Here is an 18,540-nt window from a genome sequence, read left to right as displayed (position 1 = left end):
ACTCCTAGCTGTTCATCACCATTTTCTAGCGAGTTTTTCGATAGTTTTCCCTTTCAAATCCCTGGTGGTCTAGCCGAATTTCGCAAGCTGCACCGCTGTGGGTGAAGTGCATCATGCTCCGGGCGTGAAGCTTGAGACAACATCTCAAGTACATGTACAGACGTTCTGGTGCAAGGGGCAGGCAATCTTCATCCACGCTCCACTGATGCCGACGCAAATTGGTCCGCACAAGTCTTTTTGGACAAATGTAGCCACGTTCGCGCATGTCGTCTGAACGTGGTACGAACGAAAGGTCGCAGGGGGTCCTGAACTTGCAACCGTTGCAACTTGAGGACCAACGGTATCTTTCCATAGATTTGCATGCCCCTCATGCCTGTCATTCCACGTCCAGCACAGCACCAGCAGAAGTAGTCCACGCGTTCCCCCCTTGCCTAGTTCCCCCCAGTCATGGTCAAGGCCTCGTTATTGCTGCTCCCGGCAATGCTGGCGACCGCCGCGCGCGCCCAACAGCAGCCCAGCGGCAACGACGTGCTGGTCACAATGGCCGTGAACATCGACGGCTCGCTGCGGAACCTGCAGCTGCTCAAGGGCGAGAGCTTCGAGGACGCGGCCACGTCCTTCGCCCGTTCCAATGGCCTCATGGCCGCCACGGACGATGCGCAAGTGCGCGCGGTCATCGACCAGCTCTCGGGGCTGCTGAAGGACAAGATGCAGGAGGTGGAGGCGGCCCAGCAGCCCCAGGAGCCCATGCCCAGCGTGCAGCTCTCCATCCCGCTGACCATCGATGGCTACACGGGGGATCTTCTGAAGTATGAGACGGAGACGCCTGAAGCTGCAGTGGAGAGGTTTCTCTACGCCAGCGGCTTCAGCATGGACGTCATGAGGGAGGTGTACCCGCAGCTGGTATCGCTTGTCAACAGGAAGCTAGAGGAGCTACAGCCGCCCAAGAAGGAGCTCTTCGCCTTCGCCTTGTCTCTGGATGGAAGGGAGATCACTGTGCGCCACTTTGAAGGCGGCAACCCGATGGACGAGGCCGTTGAGACGCTGCGAGGCATCGGCGTGAACGACGGAGAGTTCATGGACAGAGTGGCGCCGCAGATCGCCAACCAGATTGTCAATGAGATCAATAACAGGCAGACCGCGGAGTCCGTTGAGGAACAAGTGCAACCTCAGCAAGTGGCGCAGCCAGTGACGCAGCAACAGCCTCCACAGAGGCGGGAGCTGTTCTCGGAGCCTCTGACGTTGAACAACCAGCCTGCGATCATGATCCACTACGAAGGATCTACGGCGAGGGAAACGGCGCTTCGCTTCTTGAGCGAAAACGACATCAACGACGACGCGACTATCGAATCGTTGATGCCGCAGTTGATTGGCATTGTGGACGCCCGAATGGCGGCTATTCTGGAGGAAGAGGCGCAAACCCAAGCTCAAGCACAGGCGCAAGCTCAAGCTCAGGCCCAGACTGCAGCAGAACCCGCTGGTGAGCAGCCGCAGCAACCGCGACAGCCATTGGTGACAGTGCCGATCAACCTTGATGAGCAGCGCCAGGCAAATCTGGAATACTTCGACGGTGACGATGTTGAAGCTACGGTGCAGCGATTTCTCATTGCTGTCGGGCTGGGTGAAACCGAGAGGTTCAACGACAATGTGGTGCAGCTTTCAGCCCTCGTGCGCGAGCGAGTTGTCGCTCTGGAGCAGCAACGAGCTCAGGAACAGCCTCAAGTCGTAGAGCAGGCGGCTGAGCCGACACGACCGGAACCTCTGTTTTCAATCCCTGTGACGCTCAGTGGCAACGTGTACAACCTCGAGTACTTCGAAGGCCAGGAGCCTTACCACGCTGCCAACGCGTTCTGTGTCGAGAAGCACGAGATCGTTCGTGCAGAATTGGGCGTGGAATTTGACGGAGACCAATTGCTGGCGTGCCAGAATGTGCTCGTGCAGTCGATTCTCAACATTCTCGAGGAACGCCAGCAATCTCAAGCCGGACAGCAGCAGGCAGAAGAGGCCTCCGCTGAAGCTCAGGCTCAACCCGAAGCGCCAGCTCAAGCTGAGCCTGAAGCCCCCGTACAAGCTGCAGAGACTCCGGTGAACCCTCGTGGGATCCTTCTTTTCACGCTCGACATCGACATGGGGGATGGAACGTCGATTCAGCTGCCTGTCCACCGCAATGACAACCCGCGCGAGTTGGCAACTACATTCTGCGCAGAAAACAAGCTTGGCCAGGAAAACATCCCCGCTCTCGTGGACGCAATGGAAGCGCAGTTGGCGCAGCTGTAACAAGCAAGGATGTGCACGCTTGACCTTACTTACATACACGCCGACGCACCTTACAGCGCCTCGATTTGTTGGGCAAGAGTGTTAGCCTCACCTACACCAATTTTTGTGAAGATGCGATACAGTACACCAACTTTCGTTAAGCCGCGACCACGATATATACTTACTTTCAGTAGTTCACACATGCATAACGTTTCAATGCATCTGCGTACAGTTCCGTCGTACGCTTCCACTACGCAGCGGCACGCTCTTCACTCGCGTTCTCTTCTCTCGATGCAAGCCGGTTCTGCTGTCGGCGAGTCAGTATCCCGAACATCCATTTCTTCATGCAGGTTTCCTCCTTCTGCGCGGACTTGTCGTCATCAGCAATTGTATCCTTCCACTCGTCAGCATCGCCCGCTCGTGCCTCGCATGTCTGCTGGCGACGCCACACCAAGCAATCGATGCTGTACTCCCGGATGTAGTGCCACGGTAACGCCGACGCGGCAACAACGCTAGGATCGCACTCAGCGAACAGCTCATCGACAATGCTGTCGTGCGCAAATGGCTCCTGCCCGAAGTTGACGCGCACCTCGTTGTACGAATCCACTCCGACAGCCGGATACCAACTCGTGTGCAGATTTTCCATCTCGCTCTCGTCAGCTCGAGGAAGCTCTTCGCCATTGCTAGTGAAAAATACGTGTGACCGCTCCGTGCTCATATTCCGCCGCACACCGCAGCCCACAGTATCATTCACTCCAAAGCGTGGGCCAAAAAGTCGACCCTGTCAAAAGAATGCCCGCAAAATGTAAGTCAGACGATAGGCTCCAATCAGTCACACAATCAAAACTAATAGAAAGCTTACCCTCGTCGTTTGGCGATAGAAGCGGCCGTCATCCCCGTGGTAGCCGAAAGACTTTTGGTTCCACCCAGGCTGCCGTCCGACCAACGGGAAGCTCGCCGGCACCAGTCCCAGCGAGGTCAGTTCCTCCTCCTGCTGCACGTTCTCCGGCCCCTCACGATGCACGATTTGGAGCTCAAAGTATCCGCTCGCCACCAGTCCAACCTGGTACAGCGGCCTCCCGTCGCTACCAGGTTGTTGTCGCTTGAACACCGCGACGTGGAAACCCGGCGGGAACGGCACATTGGCTCTGACGCTGCGGTCGTCCCCCAGTTCGTCGCCGTCGAACGCGAAGCGCACTACGTGTGACGGGCGCGTGTCGGCGTCATGCAGCGACTGGATCCTACAGCAAAGACACAGAACACAGCAGTCAGTCAAAATCTTCCAAAACACCGAGAGCACAACTTCAACCACCACGCACGCAGCAGCGCTCCTCCTCCGGCCTAAGCTTCTATGCATCAACTCACTTACCGGTGCTTATCGTCGCTGTATCCCTGGTACCTCCAGGTCTGGTCCAGGTCCGCGTAGGACGGGACGGGCACGACGGCGTGCGCCAGCAGCTGGAACATGCGGCTCTCGCTGGTCTCAGGGCCGAAGAGCGCGCGCAGTCGCGGGTCGATGGCGAGCTCCGCGCGGCCAGAGGCGACGTCGTCCAGCGGGAAGTTGAGCGTCGTCCAGCGCTGCACGAAGAGCGCGCGCCAGAGCCCCGGCAAGCGCGGCAGCACGTCTCGCGCGACGACTCGCGCGGCCACGGCGAGCGCCTCCACGTCGCGCGCGGCCGCGAACTGCAGGATCTGCGCCAGCAGCACGTCGTCCAGCGCCGTGAGGCGGCAGGCCGCGCGCTTGAGCGAGAGTGAAGGTCGGCGGGCTTGGCACATGGCCTCGGACTCGAGAATGACCGACCAACTGCAACTTGGCTTGGCCCGGCGGAACGAAAGAAGTCCAAGTTTGGGACAGGTCGGATGGGTACCCAATACGTATCCGGATGGGTCGATCAACTGTAGAGCGTAATCGCCGAACAGAGCCCGGCCACTTGGTGTAAGGTAACACAACAATAGCCAGTCCTGCGTGCCACAATCACTTTGAACCGGCCGAAGTTGATGCTTTTCCCGGCCGCGAAAGCGGGCCCGAGCTGTGCGGAGAGAAGGGGGTGCGGAGAGCGGCAGAGAACAAAGCTCGGCGGGCAGCGCGGAAGCTGAAGCTCGAGCTCTGAAGCTTTAGGATGGGCCGAGGTGTTGACAATCAGCGCTGTTTAACACCGCGTTTCTCTGCAATATCGGACGTGCTGTGCGTTTCTTTTTTTTTCTAAAATGGGTATTCCTGTACATAGGGTTGGCAATTCACGTTTAATTACCAGTTATTAACGGTTACATTCAGTTAAAAAGAATGTTCACACGTAATTCACAGCTGATGTTCACTGTGAATATCGAAGTTGCGCAATACAGAGGGGAGGTATTGAAATTTGGCGGTCTTCCCCGCTACCCCTTCGGAATCTAGAGGCTTCACACTTAGATCCCCCCCCCCAGAGCCTGCTCCGGCCCTTGCTTGGCCGAACTGGTGCCTTTGCCGACGCGCGTAGGACCTACGACGCGCGACCTGCACTCGTCGTTGGCAGCGAGCTCCTCGACGCAACTGGCAGTGCCCCTCAACGACTGCAACTACCTTGTGAGCTTGCTGCTGCTGGTGTGCAAGGCGCGACCTTCTCGGCGCCTGAACGACTGACCGTCTGTCCTCGACTCTGACGTGTCCAAACTCCAGACTCCGTTACCGTTGACCCTCGTGCGTACTGCTCCAAAGCCGTGGTGTGTCCCGCAAACATCTGTGAACATCAGCAAGGAGGGCGCAATGGCTCCGCCGAAACACAAAATTTGGGCTTTGTTTCGTGAGCACGCACCCAGAATTAAGGGTGTAAAACCCCATCCTGATGCCATGTGCTTGGCTTGCGAAATGGTGCTGCCGAACGCGCAGCCGTCGCGAAACCTGCTGCAGCATACGATCAAGTGCGACAAGATCGGCGAGGAGACGAAGGAACGGTGGCGGCGCCACGAAGCGGACCTCCGACACAAGCAAGCGGCGAAGCTGACAACCCCTTCGAAGCCTCGGGGCCCAAGAACGCCAACATTGACGAAGCGACTTTTTGGTACGAATTCACCACGGAGTAGCGGCTCATCTCGCCCGCGCAAGACCCCGCGGCCATCACCATCGTCACAACCCACACCAAAGAAGTCGGCCCAAGAAATCAAAGAAGAGAATTATTTGCGGGTTGCAATTGGGCTTATTTCGACTGGGATCCCTTTTCGTGGTGTGGAGGAGCCTCTTTTCCAAGCTATGTTTGACTATGAATTGCCTTCTCGACGTCAAATTTCGGGGCGTTTGCTGGACGTCCTTTACGACCGCGAGAAGACTCAGTTGATTTTGAGAATAACGGAGAGTGGCGTGACGAACTTGGCCCTCATTACGGATGGGTGGTCCAACACAAATGGGGATAGCATTATCAACTTTGTTTTTGTGAACCCTCGGACCCCACCTTTATTTTGGAAGTCGATCAACTCAAAAGCTGAAGCTCATACGGCAGAGTATATCGCTGGTACAATTTGGTGAACCATTTTGGAGTTCGAGTCTGTAATTGGTTCAGGCAAAGTCACTTCGGTAGTGACGGACAACGCTGCCAACATGAAGAAGGCGTGGCGACGCGTAAGAAATCAGCGCGTCGGACTTGTATGTACGGGCTGTACTGCGCACGGCATGAATCTTCTGATGAAAGATATTTTCAATCTGGATTTTTTCAAGGATGTGCTTGACCATGCAAAACAACTGGTTCGGTTTTTCAAGGATCATCGGGGCTTGTGGTCAAGATTTCGCGATCTGCAAAAAGCGCTTCGAAAGAAAGGAGAAAAACGGCGGCGCCTCTCGCTACCAGTGCCAACACGGTGGTATACACATGAAAAATGCGTCGCGAACGTCTTTCACAACAAAGACATCATTGCAGCTATTTTCTCGGACACGGCGCTGCTTAAGAACTACAAGGGAGCATCACTAGACGAGGCACTCGTTATTTTTCGCGATGACGATTTCTGGCAAAAAACTGCCGTTGTGTTGAAGCTCATCCAGCCAGTCAACAAGTGCCTCGATGCGTTTGAGCGCGACGCCTGTAGCTTGTCGTTGGTGTATCACCAGTTTAGTTGGCTATGCAAACATCCAGTCTACACCGAGCCCCTTGATGATTGTAGCGTGTTGCTACAAGCGGAGGTGCTCGGGCTGATAAATGCCCGACGAGGAAAAATATGCACGCCGACGGTGAAAATTGCATACCTGCTTGACCAGACCAAGACCATGTACGATCCGAACGATCTGGAGGTCAAGACACTGATTAACGATGCCGCGCAACTTGCCCAGGAGTGCAATTGGTACCGACAGAGTTGGCGGAGAAATTTCACAAGCAGCTGCAAGACTTTGTCCTCATGAAGTCTGCGTGGACAGGTAAATCGCGTGAAGATAACAACGCCTACAGCCCGATCGCATGGTGGTCGTTAGAAACCTCGAACACCTACGCGTTGGTGCAGGAGTTCGCAAAGTTGCTGTTGTATATCCCAACGTCGTCGGCGTCCAGCGAGCGTAGTTGGAGTATCCACGGATTTATCCACACGAAGCTGCGAAATCGCCTCACGCCTGAGCGTGTGAACAAGCTTGTGTTCGTTTATACGAATATTGCGCGAAAATCCGAAGTGAACCATATCCTATACCAGCTCTATCCAGATGCATACGACGACAGAGACATCAGCGATGAGAGCGAAGACGAAGAAGATGAAAATGTCGCTAGCAACCACCACCGGGCGGCGGTAACTGCTATTACCTCTGAGTGCGAAGAAAAGGAAGCGGGTGAAGTCGTGCAAGAAGATGCAGCGCCAGCTCAGAATATGTTTCGAACCCCTCCAGCTTCTCAAGTACGCAGAGCGGTAACATGGAAAACAAGATAATATATGTTCGATATTGCTCTTTAATAACAGATTTTATACTATTGTTGTTCATGCTATCCTTCGTCCTCTTCGCAAACGAGAGCCGGCATCAAGCCCTCGGTGTGACCATCGACGGCGTGGCCAAGCACACCACCATCGCCGGCTTCGCCTAGTACTTGGGCTCGGTCGAGATCTCCACCTCCATCGCAAGCTTGAGCACGGAAGCGGACATCGACGATGAGTTGCTGCACCGGTTCGGCACCGCGATCGACGTCTACGCGTACTCGGACGAGCACGCCACGATCGGCTCGGTCATCCTCGTGAACGGCCTGCTCCAGCCGAGCTTCGTCTCGGGCTTCCTGTCGTACATGTCCGGCCCGTTCTTCGTCTATAGAGACTCGTCGTTGCTGGAGGACGTGAAGATGGCCAAAAGCGACGGCACGGCCCACACCATATACGACTCGGACGGCAACCTGGTCTTTAGCTACATCAACGCGTACGATATGTTCGTGGACCTCGCGTCGGGCACGGGCCGGACCATGAGCGCGCGCAAGCGGTTGCAGATCTCGTACGCGCTGTCTGCCTCAACCACTGCGAACTACGCCTCCATGAGCGATCTCATGCGGCCGCCACTGCCAATGGATGTGGTGCTGCCGACCTACTGGGTGCAGGAGGCGGTCGAGGCCAAGCTCAGTTGCGCCGGACACGTTCACGAGCGCTCTCACGCTCCCCAAGACGTTCCTGCCGGGCCTCATCGTGTTCATCATCGTCGGCGTGCTCGAAAGGGGCGGCGGCGTCTTCCTCTAAGATCGCCACAAACTCAAGGTGGAGGCTAGCGCTACATTAGCGTCATCTAGAGGACACGAAGTCACATACTCAGTACCTACTTATATAGCCCCCGTAATGTTAAAATGCGGACAGTACATTGCACCTTCATCGCGTCCATTTCTGCATATGGGGTCTTGAATTCACCCATTCTCCTTCTTGGTCAGCCTCCTTCTTCTTGCTGTATCCCTCGATCTTGGACTGGGTGGGCGTGCGTGAAGACCCACGAGCTGTTCATGGTGAACTTGAATTCCTTGGCACTCCCGCCGCCCTACTGTCGCTGCTACTTTTTCGCCTTCTGCGGCTGCTGCTGCCAGTTGCTTGGCCCGGCGTACTTGAGCAACGCTACCTGCTTGGCGTTCGACGCGATGGATATCACCGGGCCGTTAATCTCCCCCTGCATATGCTGTCTGGGTGCCTTCTTCTGGACGATAGAGCTGAGAGGCCGAGCAGTGGGCCGCGGCCGCTCGAACCCCCCCCCCCCCCCCCGGTGCGCTAGACGGCGAAATTAGTCTGTAAGGCGAAAAGACTCGGGAATTGGTCCATGACGTAGATAAATGTGAAAGTCGGAAGAGCACGGTTATTAACAGTTAATAACCCTGATTTAAATTTCACGGATATTAACTGTGAAATTGCAAGTGCCAACACTAACTGTACATGTACAAACATGTATTTGACATGATAGACCATGTGAATCCCCCTGCATGTACATGTCAGCATGCAGAAGACAGTCTTTAGGGAAATCTTAGCAGAAACTGACTAAAAGTAATGCTAGAGGATATAACGTATTTTTACGAATAGAGACCGGGTTACTATTTATTATTAATGCTCTCTCATTTCAGTGATTGTACGTAATCCAGATATCCTACTTCTTGTACATTGAATTTTCAGTGTTTATCGGTATACCGATAATTGAACGCTATTTGAAAGGTGGTTCTGAGTAGTAAAAAATACGTTATCAATGATTTTCTACGCACTCTACATGTACCCGGATTCTCCATTCACTAATTTGTACAGCTCCAGTGTGCTGTTTGAACAGCTAGCACAGGCGGCTGGCTCGGAAGGAATACTACTAGTATTATACTAGCATTCCTGTTGTTTCATGAAGACGACCTGCGATTCTCCACGTGTCCCGAAAGCATGGAGTTCTAAGCTCCTCTTATCAACCTCAAAGTGCTGCGATCATCAGAAGACAACTTGCTGCCTGACCAGCGCAGCCTACGCTTTTTATTCCATTCTTTCACATTAGCAACTCGAATTATGTTCAATGTAGCTCGATCGCTTCCGCCGACATGTGTACCCTCCCCGAGCAACACTTTGGGTTGCATACAGTACTCACCCAAAAAATCTTGTGAAGTTTGCGATCACGACGTCGATAGCGCTTGTGAGAGAGTAACAAATATCAAGCAAAAAATGTTTTATATTTCTTAGAAAGGTTATTGTTGCTACGAGGACCTCTCGAATACTAGCTACGAGATATCTACGACAAAACGAAAAAAAATGCGATATGCCTTCTATCTAAATTGTATGCATTCAGTACGTGTATACAACATGTACATGGATGTCAAGTGGTCCATGCAGGAACGGTAATCTCTGAGACAAATTACCAATGAACTGAACAAGGCCACGCTTATCCATTTACCGGTAGGCTTCTGGTTGCAAGACCTGGCGAATTTCCGCCCAGACACCAAACATTCCTGAGCAGCCTTTCCAGACGCGGCACCCAAAGTCGAGTTATTGAAGCACCGACAAAAATATAGTTTATAAAGCGACGTCCATGCCTGCTTGACGCATCGCCAAAATGCGCATGATCAGCCTGGCGCTGATATCTTCGTCGGACATATCCGACCCAATGTCGTCACCCGAATTATCATCGTCTCCCCGTTCTTCGTCCTCAGAGCTCTCGCCGTCCGAGTCACCGATGTCGTACCATTGCAGTTGTTCCGAAACAGCAACCGCCATGCCGCTGCACTCTTCGAAGAGCTCGTCTACGAGGTCGAGGTCAAACCAAACCATGATTAGTGTCGGTACGAGGGTTTCCTTACTCATGTAGAAAATCAGCTGATACCTGCAATGGCGTTGTAAACGAAGGGCTCTTGTCCAAAGTTGAGGTGTAACGCGTCGTACGAGTCCAGTCCAACCGCTGGGTACCAGTTCCGATGCTCGCACTCCACGAGAGCGCCATCCTCGCCTGATATAAGCTCACCATTATGTGTGAAAAACAGAAACATAGTCCCGGTATTCGGGTTAATGCGGATGCCGCAACCAACTGTGCCCCCGGCCTTGAACATTGGACCAAACGGGTGACCCTGCTTGGAATATCAAGGCACAAGCTAAGTCATCGACCACATAGATCCAAACGGAACAAGTATGGAAGCACTACGCACCTCAAACGGAGTTCCGTGGTAGAAGCGTCCGTCGTCGCCGTGGTAGCCGTATGATCTCCGTGTCCAGCCTGGTTGCTTACCAACAAGCGGAAACTTGGAGCCCACCAGACCTATCGATGTCATCGAATCTTGCCCAAACCACGAAGGAGCGGCATGTCGATGCTGCCGCTTCGACAAGGTCAGCTCGAAGTATCCACCAGGAACAACTCCGACCCGATAAACCGGCCGGGTTTGACCCTGTGCTTTGTCACTTTCTGTCGGTTCGCGCTTGTATATGACGACATGAAATGTCGTCGGGAAGGGCATATTAGCCCGAACGCATCGATCGTCACCAAGCATCCCTCCATCCAGAGCGAAGTCGACTGAGTGTGCCGCTCTCAAGTCTGGCGCCTGCAGTGAAATAATCCTGAATCACAACAACAGAAAAAAAGATTAGTTATCCCCACGACATCACCTGCACAAGTGCAGCCAAGCCCCACCGGTGGTATGCATCTGTGTATCCGAGAGCCTTCTGCGTCTCCTTAATATCGGCATGGGACGGCACGGGGATAACGGCGTGGGCCAGCAACTGGAACTTGCGGCTTTCAGTGCACGAACTGTGTCGAATCAGCCAAAGCGCGGTTAGCTTGTGCAATAAAACATCACTACAACACCTTTGTAATAATTTCGGGCCAACCTGGGGAACAACGCGTCTAGGTTTCCGTCGATCTGAAGCAGCGCTTCGCCCTGCGCCACGCCGTCCAGTGGGAAGTTGAGCGCCTCCCACCGCCTGAGGAAAATATTCTTCCAGATGGAAGGGAACCACGGAACTACGTCGCGCGCGACAGCAGACGATGCTACAGTCAGCGACTCCACGTCGCGGGGCGCTGCGAACGCGAGGACGTGCGCTAGAAGCTCGTCCCCGAGGCTGGCGAAGGTCGCCATTGCAGTTCGCGGCAAATCTGAAAATTACTGCTGATTGGAATGTGACAATATGTATATGCTATTGGAGAGGGTTATCAGATTGGGAAGATGGCTACATGCTTTGATTTGTACGATGTTGCCTTGATCACGGCACCACAGATCCAGAATGGCAATGCATGGCTCACGTTGTGGTCAAGCGTCGACGCTCCAGGACGTTCGCGATGAACGCGTCGATGCAGTTGCGGCGAACAGCGCGGAAACGCGATTTGTTGGCATTCTGCAGTATTTGGCGAGCCACAAGAGCGTTTGTCCCCGTGCACTCGCTGAACAGCTCGTCTGTACCAATGCATCACGCGGTTTGTCCATCAGTTCATCTATCGTTTCACAGTTTCGCAGTTAACATGAACGCACCGATCACGTGGTCGCATTTGAACGGCTGCTGGCCGAAGTTTACGTGAATAGTGTCAGGGGAGTCCAAACCGACCGCAGGAAACCATTCCTGGTCGTTGTCGCACGGAATATACCGACTGGCTCCTGGAAGGAACGGCGCTACATTAACTCTAGTTAGCACATTCGTTGTATATAAACCCACAACAATAAAGAGGCGGATATTCTCACACGTAACATTGTGGCCATTATGAGTGAAGAAAGCACGCCGATCGTCGTCGCGCGTTCTGCGTCGGATGCCGCAACCAACAGTGTCGCCCACTCCAAATCGCGGACCAAAAGGTTTCCACTACAATAACAGGCGCACAAACACGATCAGCGCGCGTACCAAATTTACATCAAGGGTATGCACACGATTTACTTACAGGAAACGCTGAATAAAGCTTTCCGTTGTCTCCATGGTACCCGAACGACGGGATCGTCCAGCCGGGTTGCTTGCCCACCAGCGGGAAAGTGGAGGGGACCAAGCCGATAGCTGTCATCTCCACTCTGCCATTTCTCGTTGTGTGACCACTGGGTCGCGTAGCAGGGTCCGAGATAGTAATTTCAAAGTATCCACTTTCCGTTGCACCAATCTGATAAACAAACATCTCTTTCTTGCTTGTCTTGTCTTGCACCCGACGCTTGAACACGGCGACGTAGAAGGATGCTGGGAATGGGGCATTTGCCCGAACAGATCGGTCGTTGCCGAAGCGCTTGCCATCAAAGGCAAACGTCGTAACTGAAGAGTAATTCCCCTGGTTAGCACCCTTCTCCTGCTCGAGTGGGACAATTCTACACCGCAAACACACAATACAATCAGCACGTTCTTCAACTCAGGGATACAAGAAAAATTGGGAAGAATGCTACCTGTGGTGAGTATCCGAGTACCCCCACGAGTTTTGGGTCGCCCCAATATCCATTCCTGACGGCAACGGAACGACTGAACGCGACAATAGCTGGAACATGCGAGTCTCCGTGCACTCACTGCAGGTAGTTTAACAAAAATGTGAGTATCAGTAGTCCCTACGAGTAGCACTATGCACAGCGTCTCCACGTACGCAGGGAACAGCTCTCGCAGGCGCGAGTCGATCTGAAGGTTCCTCGCGTCCTCTGTCACTGCGTCCAGCTTGAAGTTGAGCTTTCCCCACTGACGAACGAACAGAACGCGCCAGATTTCGGGATACTGCGGCAGTAAGTGCAAGGCGACGACTCTGGAGGCTTTCGTCGTTGCCTCCACATCTCGAGCTGCGCAGAAACTCAGCAGGTGCACCAGCAGAGCGTCGTCCAGGGCGTACAGATGCGCCGGCATGGTGGTGGGGAGTCGCGGAGGAAAGATTAGTTACTCGGTGCTCTCGTGCGTCGAAAAGCTATTGTGTGCACCACACGATATCAACTTCAAGATGTACCTACTCAAATCCAAATCAAATGGCAAGGTGCCACTGTCAATTCAAGGTGTCTACGTCTAAAGGTTGTTGGAGCGCGTGCGCTGCAGCTGCTGCGCCGACTGCTGCTGTGCTTTCTGAAGCTTCACGCGCAACTCGCTCGTCTCGCGTCTCGATGCCGCGAGGTCTCCTGTAAGGCGGCGGTTCTGCAGCGCGAGCATGCGTACTTGGTGTTGCAGTTCGTCGAGCGCACGGTCGCGCGGTAAATGCATCGGTGACGAACAATCAGCAGTGCCCGTTGCTGATACTCGGATCGACTTGAGCGCCGCATTGACTGTAAACGCCAAGTCGTCCCGAAGACGAAGCTGAGGTGCAAGTCGAACATTTCATGATGAGCATGAAGAGCATGTTGCCATAAATCAGTGTATACGCACTATACCTGCTTGTGGTGATCGATTTGGGCTGGAAGAGCGTGGGGCTGGTCTGACGTAATAGAGGTAGACACGACAACCTAACAGGATGGGGTAAGTACGAGAATCACTAACGTTTGACTGCAGACTGTGGGTACCTCTGCACTCATTTCCGCTGTTTCGTAGCTGGTCCAAACAAGCGCCGCAAGCTGAATTACATTGCAGCAAAACCGTAAGCCTCCGCCACAGCAGTACTGTGATAGATACGTCTGCAACGCACCCTTTTCTTCTTTCTTTTTGAGCCCGGATCAATGCTAAACTTTTTGTAGTACTCCAGCCGGACCAAATGTTGTGTGTGGAGTTTTAGCCCAGTATATACTTTACCACGCTCTACCTTGATTCTTTTGGCAGTCTGGAAGACAAGTACCGTTAGCTTAAAACCACAACGGAGCAAATTGCTCACTTACGACTTCCTTGATCGTTTTATGCGATCCCCCTGCTTTCGGGCTCACGATGCTCTTTATCGCAGTGAATGCAGATCCTCGGACCTCGTTGAACTTCGTGCTGTCTTGAGAGGAGTATACATCGGAAAGCTTGCATCTACCCATTACATCGGCAGATGACGTTGTTTCGGCAAAGTAAGCATTGAGTCGTGATTCTTCTTCGTGGTAAACCTGAAGTAATCGGATAACAGAGAACCGTTAGGCCATAAACCCATGACGTTGAGCTTGTAAGCTATTAGACGAACCCACCCCAATTGTAAAGAAGTCAGACCGATTAAACGTGAGCCAGAATTTGGATCGATACAGGAGAGGTGTATCACATCGGCTCCACAGGTTGTAGACTTTTTGGCGGCATTCCTCAAACATGCAAGTTTTCCACCTACGTATCGTTGTTAACTAGGGTTAAGGACACAGATCAATGAAGCAGCGCGAGAAAAAGTATGCCTCACCTTGAAGTATGCTTCCGAGACAGAAAACCTCGAATGCGACTCTGCGCTCGCACAACTTGATACTTCAGATTCTTGTAGCTGCGCTTGTAAAAGCTACCACGCCATAGTGCTTGCAGACAACGAAAACCTCGCGATACCCGTTGATATCGTGCGTAGACAATATACCCCTTGGCAGCAAATTGTAGTTTCGCCAGTGCTTTGCGTTGAGCCCGATACTTGGCTACCGCGTAGTGTGCGCGATATACCTTCTGTATCGTAATCGCTCCATTGCGCAAAGCTAAGAAATATTGACGATCATCTTTTCCCTGTGGCACAATACTCAGCTCAGATTGAAGTCTTCCCATCTACTTAGCTGGAAGTACACGTGTACCTTCATCCGAGCAATAACCCAGCGCTGAATCAAAATAGCAGCATTTCTTTGCCGGTGGTACTTCTTTCGTGCGCTGTACATTCGGAACTGTGTCTGAAGCTGGGGTATGCACGTAACAGTAAAACGCAGTTAGTTTCGACCTTAACTGTTGTCCTTGAAGCACATGTACGAGCGACGTACGCTGATGATGAGATGGCGGGTTGCTTCCCAGCTGGCACCACTGCCAATGAAGGACCTGCTACAGCGATGATTAGTTTTATAACACGAGCAAAAACATCACTTCGGTACTTACTTGGCTGTCTTGAACATCCCTTGGTGAAAGCTCACTCGCGAAACATTGCGCTGCTGCTCACGTGATGAATACAGTTCACGTGGCTTCCTAACATTGCCGAACAAAGCTCTTCAAAAGCAAGTTGAGCGACGGTTAGTCTCGAGCATGTTTCAGGGACGGAGGTGCGGCTGCTTTATGCCTACTTTTTGAGTCGTGGAAATGCTTTGTACTGCATACAACATAAAATATGTATGTCAATGCACGAACCAGCAAGGATGTTCACCAATCTACGTACCTTGTAGATAGTACCGTCATCAGGAAGCCCAATATTGGAAGGAGGTGGGGCAATAAACGTTTCTTGAATTTCATCGGAGCGATCATCCAAGAAACTGCAGTCGAACTTCTTCTTGCCAATTGTCAACGAGCGGTTCAGCTTCTGGTTGATTGACTGTTCGAAGAACATAACTTCTGGAAGTTGCTGATTGAACACTCGATCTTCAACAAAACGATCGAACATTTGCGTTGCAACTAGCTGGGTGACAAATGGGCGCGATGCAGTGTCGAAATTGTCATGAACGAACCGCTTGCTGTCAAAGAGCGTTGGGGTTCCTGATCTTGCCTGTGCTGCAGGTGGGTTCTATTGTATAGCAAAATGGTCAGCGGGTTTCTATGTTTCAAGAAAATAAGTATCAAACTACTCACCAAATAACTTGCGTACTTCTTAAAAATCGTCACGAAGAAGCGTAGGAATGCTTTACGGGCCCCCTCGGTTGAAAAGTTGTCCGTTTCGTTGTATCGGCTGTCAGTCAACCCCCCACTTGCATCATTTCCGGTCGGAGACGTTGCTGACGCCGATAACGAGAATGTGTGCCGATTGAGACCCGAGTTACTTCGGGCAAACGAAGCTGAGGGAGATGGAGCCAGAGACGAAGACGGAAGGCTAAATGCTGCACTGGATCTACGGCCACGTCTGATCTTCGCAATTGAATAGTGCGAATTAATCGAGTCTGACATGCTCGACTCTGAATAAGATGTCGACAAAGGGATGGTCTGTCCATGATCCGAAGCAAAATTGCCAATTGGTTCAAGATGTTCTTCGTTCGGAAAGGCCTAGAATCGTATAAAGAGCCAATTAGTTTGTTCAAAGCGACAAGTGTATCGCAGGATCACCAACCAAATCCACTCGACTGATTCCGGCAGCGTACGGGTCGAAAATCTAAAGAAACAGAACAAATACGAGTTGGTTTATGAGCTGCGCCAGCGTCGAGCATGCAAAAATACGGACGTACGCTTGCAACTTCGGCCAGCTTTGTACGTAGCTTAGACCCCTCTCGATCTGGGATTTTTGGCACGGCGATGGTTTTCCCTGAATCATCCACAGCTGGAATTACACTATAAAATGCGATGGTTAAATCCACAGTAAAAGCTGAAGAGGAAACATTATCATACCGATTGTGATCCAGATCCACAAACACAACGTTAGACGTTCTGCCTGCTACCTGCTTCAGGCAGTCCGAGTGTGTGCCTACTAGGAACGGGACAGGAGCCTACAGCAACACATTGCTCATTAGCTGTTGTTCGAACAGCTCATCCTAGCTTTGGCACTTACGTCAATGACGTCAAGGAGAGACGTCGGGAGCACCGGTATATATGCTCCTTGCCAAGAAAAGGGCAGCAAAATTGCTAGTAGTGCCTCAGCAACTGGAGTTAGTATGCCAATGTGCTTCGAGCATAGTACGACCTGCGCATAACATCAACAAATGCCGATTAATTATGATTGGTCCACCAACATCGCTCCCGCCATTCGCACACTTAATACCTTGAGCTCCAAAGCTACACAAGAGAATACCAGTAGCACGTTGTTTAGATCCAAAACTTGAAAAAGGGGTCGAAAGGGAAACTACGCAGATCATCATAGCACATTAAGCACGTAAGCTCATGCACAGCAACAGCTAGCAATCGGTTACGCAGTGCTCACATCGACCAAAGGGAGCTCATTCTTCGGAGGGCGCGAAATAATCAGATTGCGATCCGGCAGAGTTAGCTGGACTTGGATCTGCCCGGGAGGAGGCAGCGGTATCTCCACCAGAAAGTTGGCTATATATCGCTCAATCGGCATCGGGGATTCCGAAAGCGTTACTCGGTAGATCTAGTAATGTGGCAGATACATGCTTTGTGAATCAACTAAACTATCAAGGATTGAGCTTTCAGTACACATTACCTGTTGGAGGAACTGCCGGAAAGCAGAAAAGTACGGATAATGTGACGTCACTACGATACACTTGGGGCAAAACACGGGCCCGGGAGCACTCGATACGTCTCCAGAGAGATCTTGAACCCACTGCGGTAGCTGAGTGCGCTGGTTATCGTCGTTTTCATCGGGCTGGTGTGGACCATTTGATGGTCGGCGTCGGTGACGTTGGCGATGATAGTGTGGCGCTATCAAAGAAACCACTTCCAGCGGATGCAGCTCTTCATAAAATCTCAGCGCGCACGCGTAAATTTTGACTCCACTCACATTCGTGAGAACAAAGGAGAAGAATACGGGGGCTACATAGGATTTGCTCAGGACAAACCCTTCAGGAAAAGCGAACTCTCCAATATGCGCTGGTAGTGGTGAATCCGCATACATCTCGGGAAACATGTCCAGCACGGCAGGGAGAAATCGAATCTCGGTTGGGCTTTTCGTTTTCTCAACTGCGTAAGCACAAATGTATGCTCATCAAAACTCCTGGTCATAACTAGCACGCAAAGAAATTGCGGTACTTACTGTTCTGGTCTGGAATCAAACCGCCTCGACCAATCACAACAAAATAGTTTAGAAAGCGCTTGGTCACTTCGACAACGCTACCTGGTTTCACCACCGTAGGTTCGTCATTTTGCGTTGCTTGACCGGGTCCTCGCTGCTGATTCTGATCCGCCGTAGCTCGATGGGAAGACGCCGATGATGCTTCAGCCGCACCACCAGAGGGTGCGGACGATGTTGGTTCCTCCGGAATCTCAGGGCTGTCTTGATTTTTCTCCTCTCTCGATGCAAAAGAATGCGGAAGTTTAGTGAACTGTCGGTCTTCGTACTTGGCTCGGATACACTTCTCCCGAATCTCAGTCGCGGTATTGGGCAGCAGTTCGAGGGATCCATCCACCTCGATCCACTTGTCGAGGTGCTTGCTGTATACTTCATTGACGTTCTTGTTGCCGCCTTTCATGGCCGCGACTTCCTCGTCCGACCACGTGTCAAGGTGCAGCGACTTGACTCGAGAGACCTGCACGCCCAGCTTGCGGTGCGCGCCAGCGCAGTGGATGCACAGGAACGCGCCAACCGTGGTGCTGGCCCAGATGGAATCGTTGAGCCGCGACGCGCAGTCGGCGCAGCACTGGTTCTCCGAGCAGGACTGCAGCATCTCCGTCAGCTTCCGGAAGGCCTGGTGATGCACCACAGGCGAGCTGCTGCTTGCGGTGGAGCGCGAAAACATCATCATGGCGGCCTGCTGCTGAAAGGCT

At 52.5% G+C, this 18,540-nt stretch overlaps 6 protein-coding genes across 6 annotated transcripts; 2 read left to right on the top strand and 4 right to left on the bottom strand.

The window, feature by feature from the left end:
• Positions 1-447: 447 nt before the first annotated feature.
• PHYSODRAFT_321768 (hypothetical protein) lies at positions 448-2,277 on the top strand (the record flags this gene model as incomplete). The annotated part of the gene is made up of 1 exon (XM_009517054.1): positions 448-2,277. The coding sequence occupies one exon, from the start codon at positions 448-450 to the stop codon at positions 2,275-2,277; it is 1,830 nt and encodes a 609-aa protein (XP_009515349.1).
• Positions 2,278-2,506: 229 nt separating this feature from the next.
• On the bottom strand, positions 2,507-4,032 carry PHYSODRAFT_471636 (hypothetical protein; the record flags this gene model as incomplete). The annotated part of the gene is made up of 3 exons (XM_009517053.1): positions 2,507-3,037; positions 3,119-3,497; positions 3,626-4,032. The coding sequence occupies 3 exons, from the start codon at positions 4,030-4,032 to the stop codon at positions 2,507-2,509; spliced, it is 1,317 nt and encodes a 438-aa protein (XP_009515348.1).
• A 3,149-nt stretch (positions 4,033-7,181) lies between these two features.
• On the top strand, positions 7,182-7,917 carry PHYSODRAFT_258188 (hypothetical protein; the record flags this gene model as incomplete). Its single annotated transcript, XM_009517052.1, has 3 exons — positions 7,182-7,282; positions 7,322-7,817; positions 7,846-7,917. 3 exons carry the CDS (start codon positions 7,182-7,184, stop codon positions 7,915-7,917), a joined length of 669 nt encoding a protein of 222 aa, XP_009515347.1.
• A 1,779-nt stretch (positions 7,918-9,696) lies between these two features.
• Positions 9,697-11,246, bottom strand: PHYSODRAFT_476748 (hypothetical protein; the record flags this gene model as incomplete). The annotated part of the gene is made up of 5 exons (XM_009517051.1): positions 9,697-9,923; positions 10,004-10,247; positions 10,323-10,728; positions 10,802-10,918; positions 10,999-11,246. 5 exons carry the CDS (start codon positions 11,244-11,246, stop codon positions 9,697-9,699), a joined length of 1,242 nt encoding a protein of 413 aa, XP_009515346.1.
• Positions 11,247-11,406: 160 nt separating this feature from the next.
• On the bottom strand, positions 11,407-12,963 carry PHYSODRAFT_468382 (hypothetical protein; the record flags this gene model as incomplete). Its single annotated transcript, XM_009517050.1, has 5 exons — positions 11,407-11,548; positions 11,627-11,774; positions 12,034-12,446; positions 12,522-12,638; positions 12,713-12,963. The coding sequence occupies 5 exons, from the start codon at positions 12,961-12,963 to the stop codon at positions 11,407-11,409; spliced, it is 1,071 nt and encodes a 356-aa protein (XP_009515345.1).
• Positions 12,964-13,116: 153 nt separating this feature from the next.
• Positions 13,117-18,518, bottom strand: PHYSODRAFT_468694 (hypothetical protein; the record flags this gene model as incomplete). Its single annotated transcript, XM_009517049.1, has 21 exons — positions 13,117-13,401; positions 13,476-13,547; positions 13,605-13,655; positions 13,727-13,858; positions 13,914-13,994; positions 14,199-14,328; positions 14,399-14,703; positions 14,769-14,867; positions 14,949-15,003; positions 15,061-15,168; positions 15,243-15,268; positions 15,335-15,648; positions 15,738-16,149; positions 16,214-16,255; positions 16,329-16,431; positions 16,489-16,586; positions 16,649-16,780; positions 16,859-16,939; positions 17,018-17,188; positions 17,261-17,736; positions 17,810-18,518. 21 exons carry the CDS (start codon positions 18,516-18,518, stop codon positions 13,117-13,119), a joined length of 3,882 nt encoding a protein of 1,293 aa, XP_009515344.1.
• Positions 18,519-18,540: the final 22 nt, after the last annotated feature.

Source organism: Phytophthora sojae (genome assembly GCF_000149755.1).
Source record: "Phytophthora sojae unplaced genomic scaffold PHYSOscaffold_1, whole genome shotgun sequence".
NCBI classification, from domain to species: Eukaryota; Oomycota; class Peronosporomycetes; order Peronosporales; family Peronosporaceae; genus Phytophthora; species Phytophthora sojae.
Note: the sequence above shows the minus strand (reverse complement) of the source record. Positions and strands in the feature narration are given on the sequence as shown.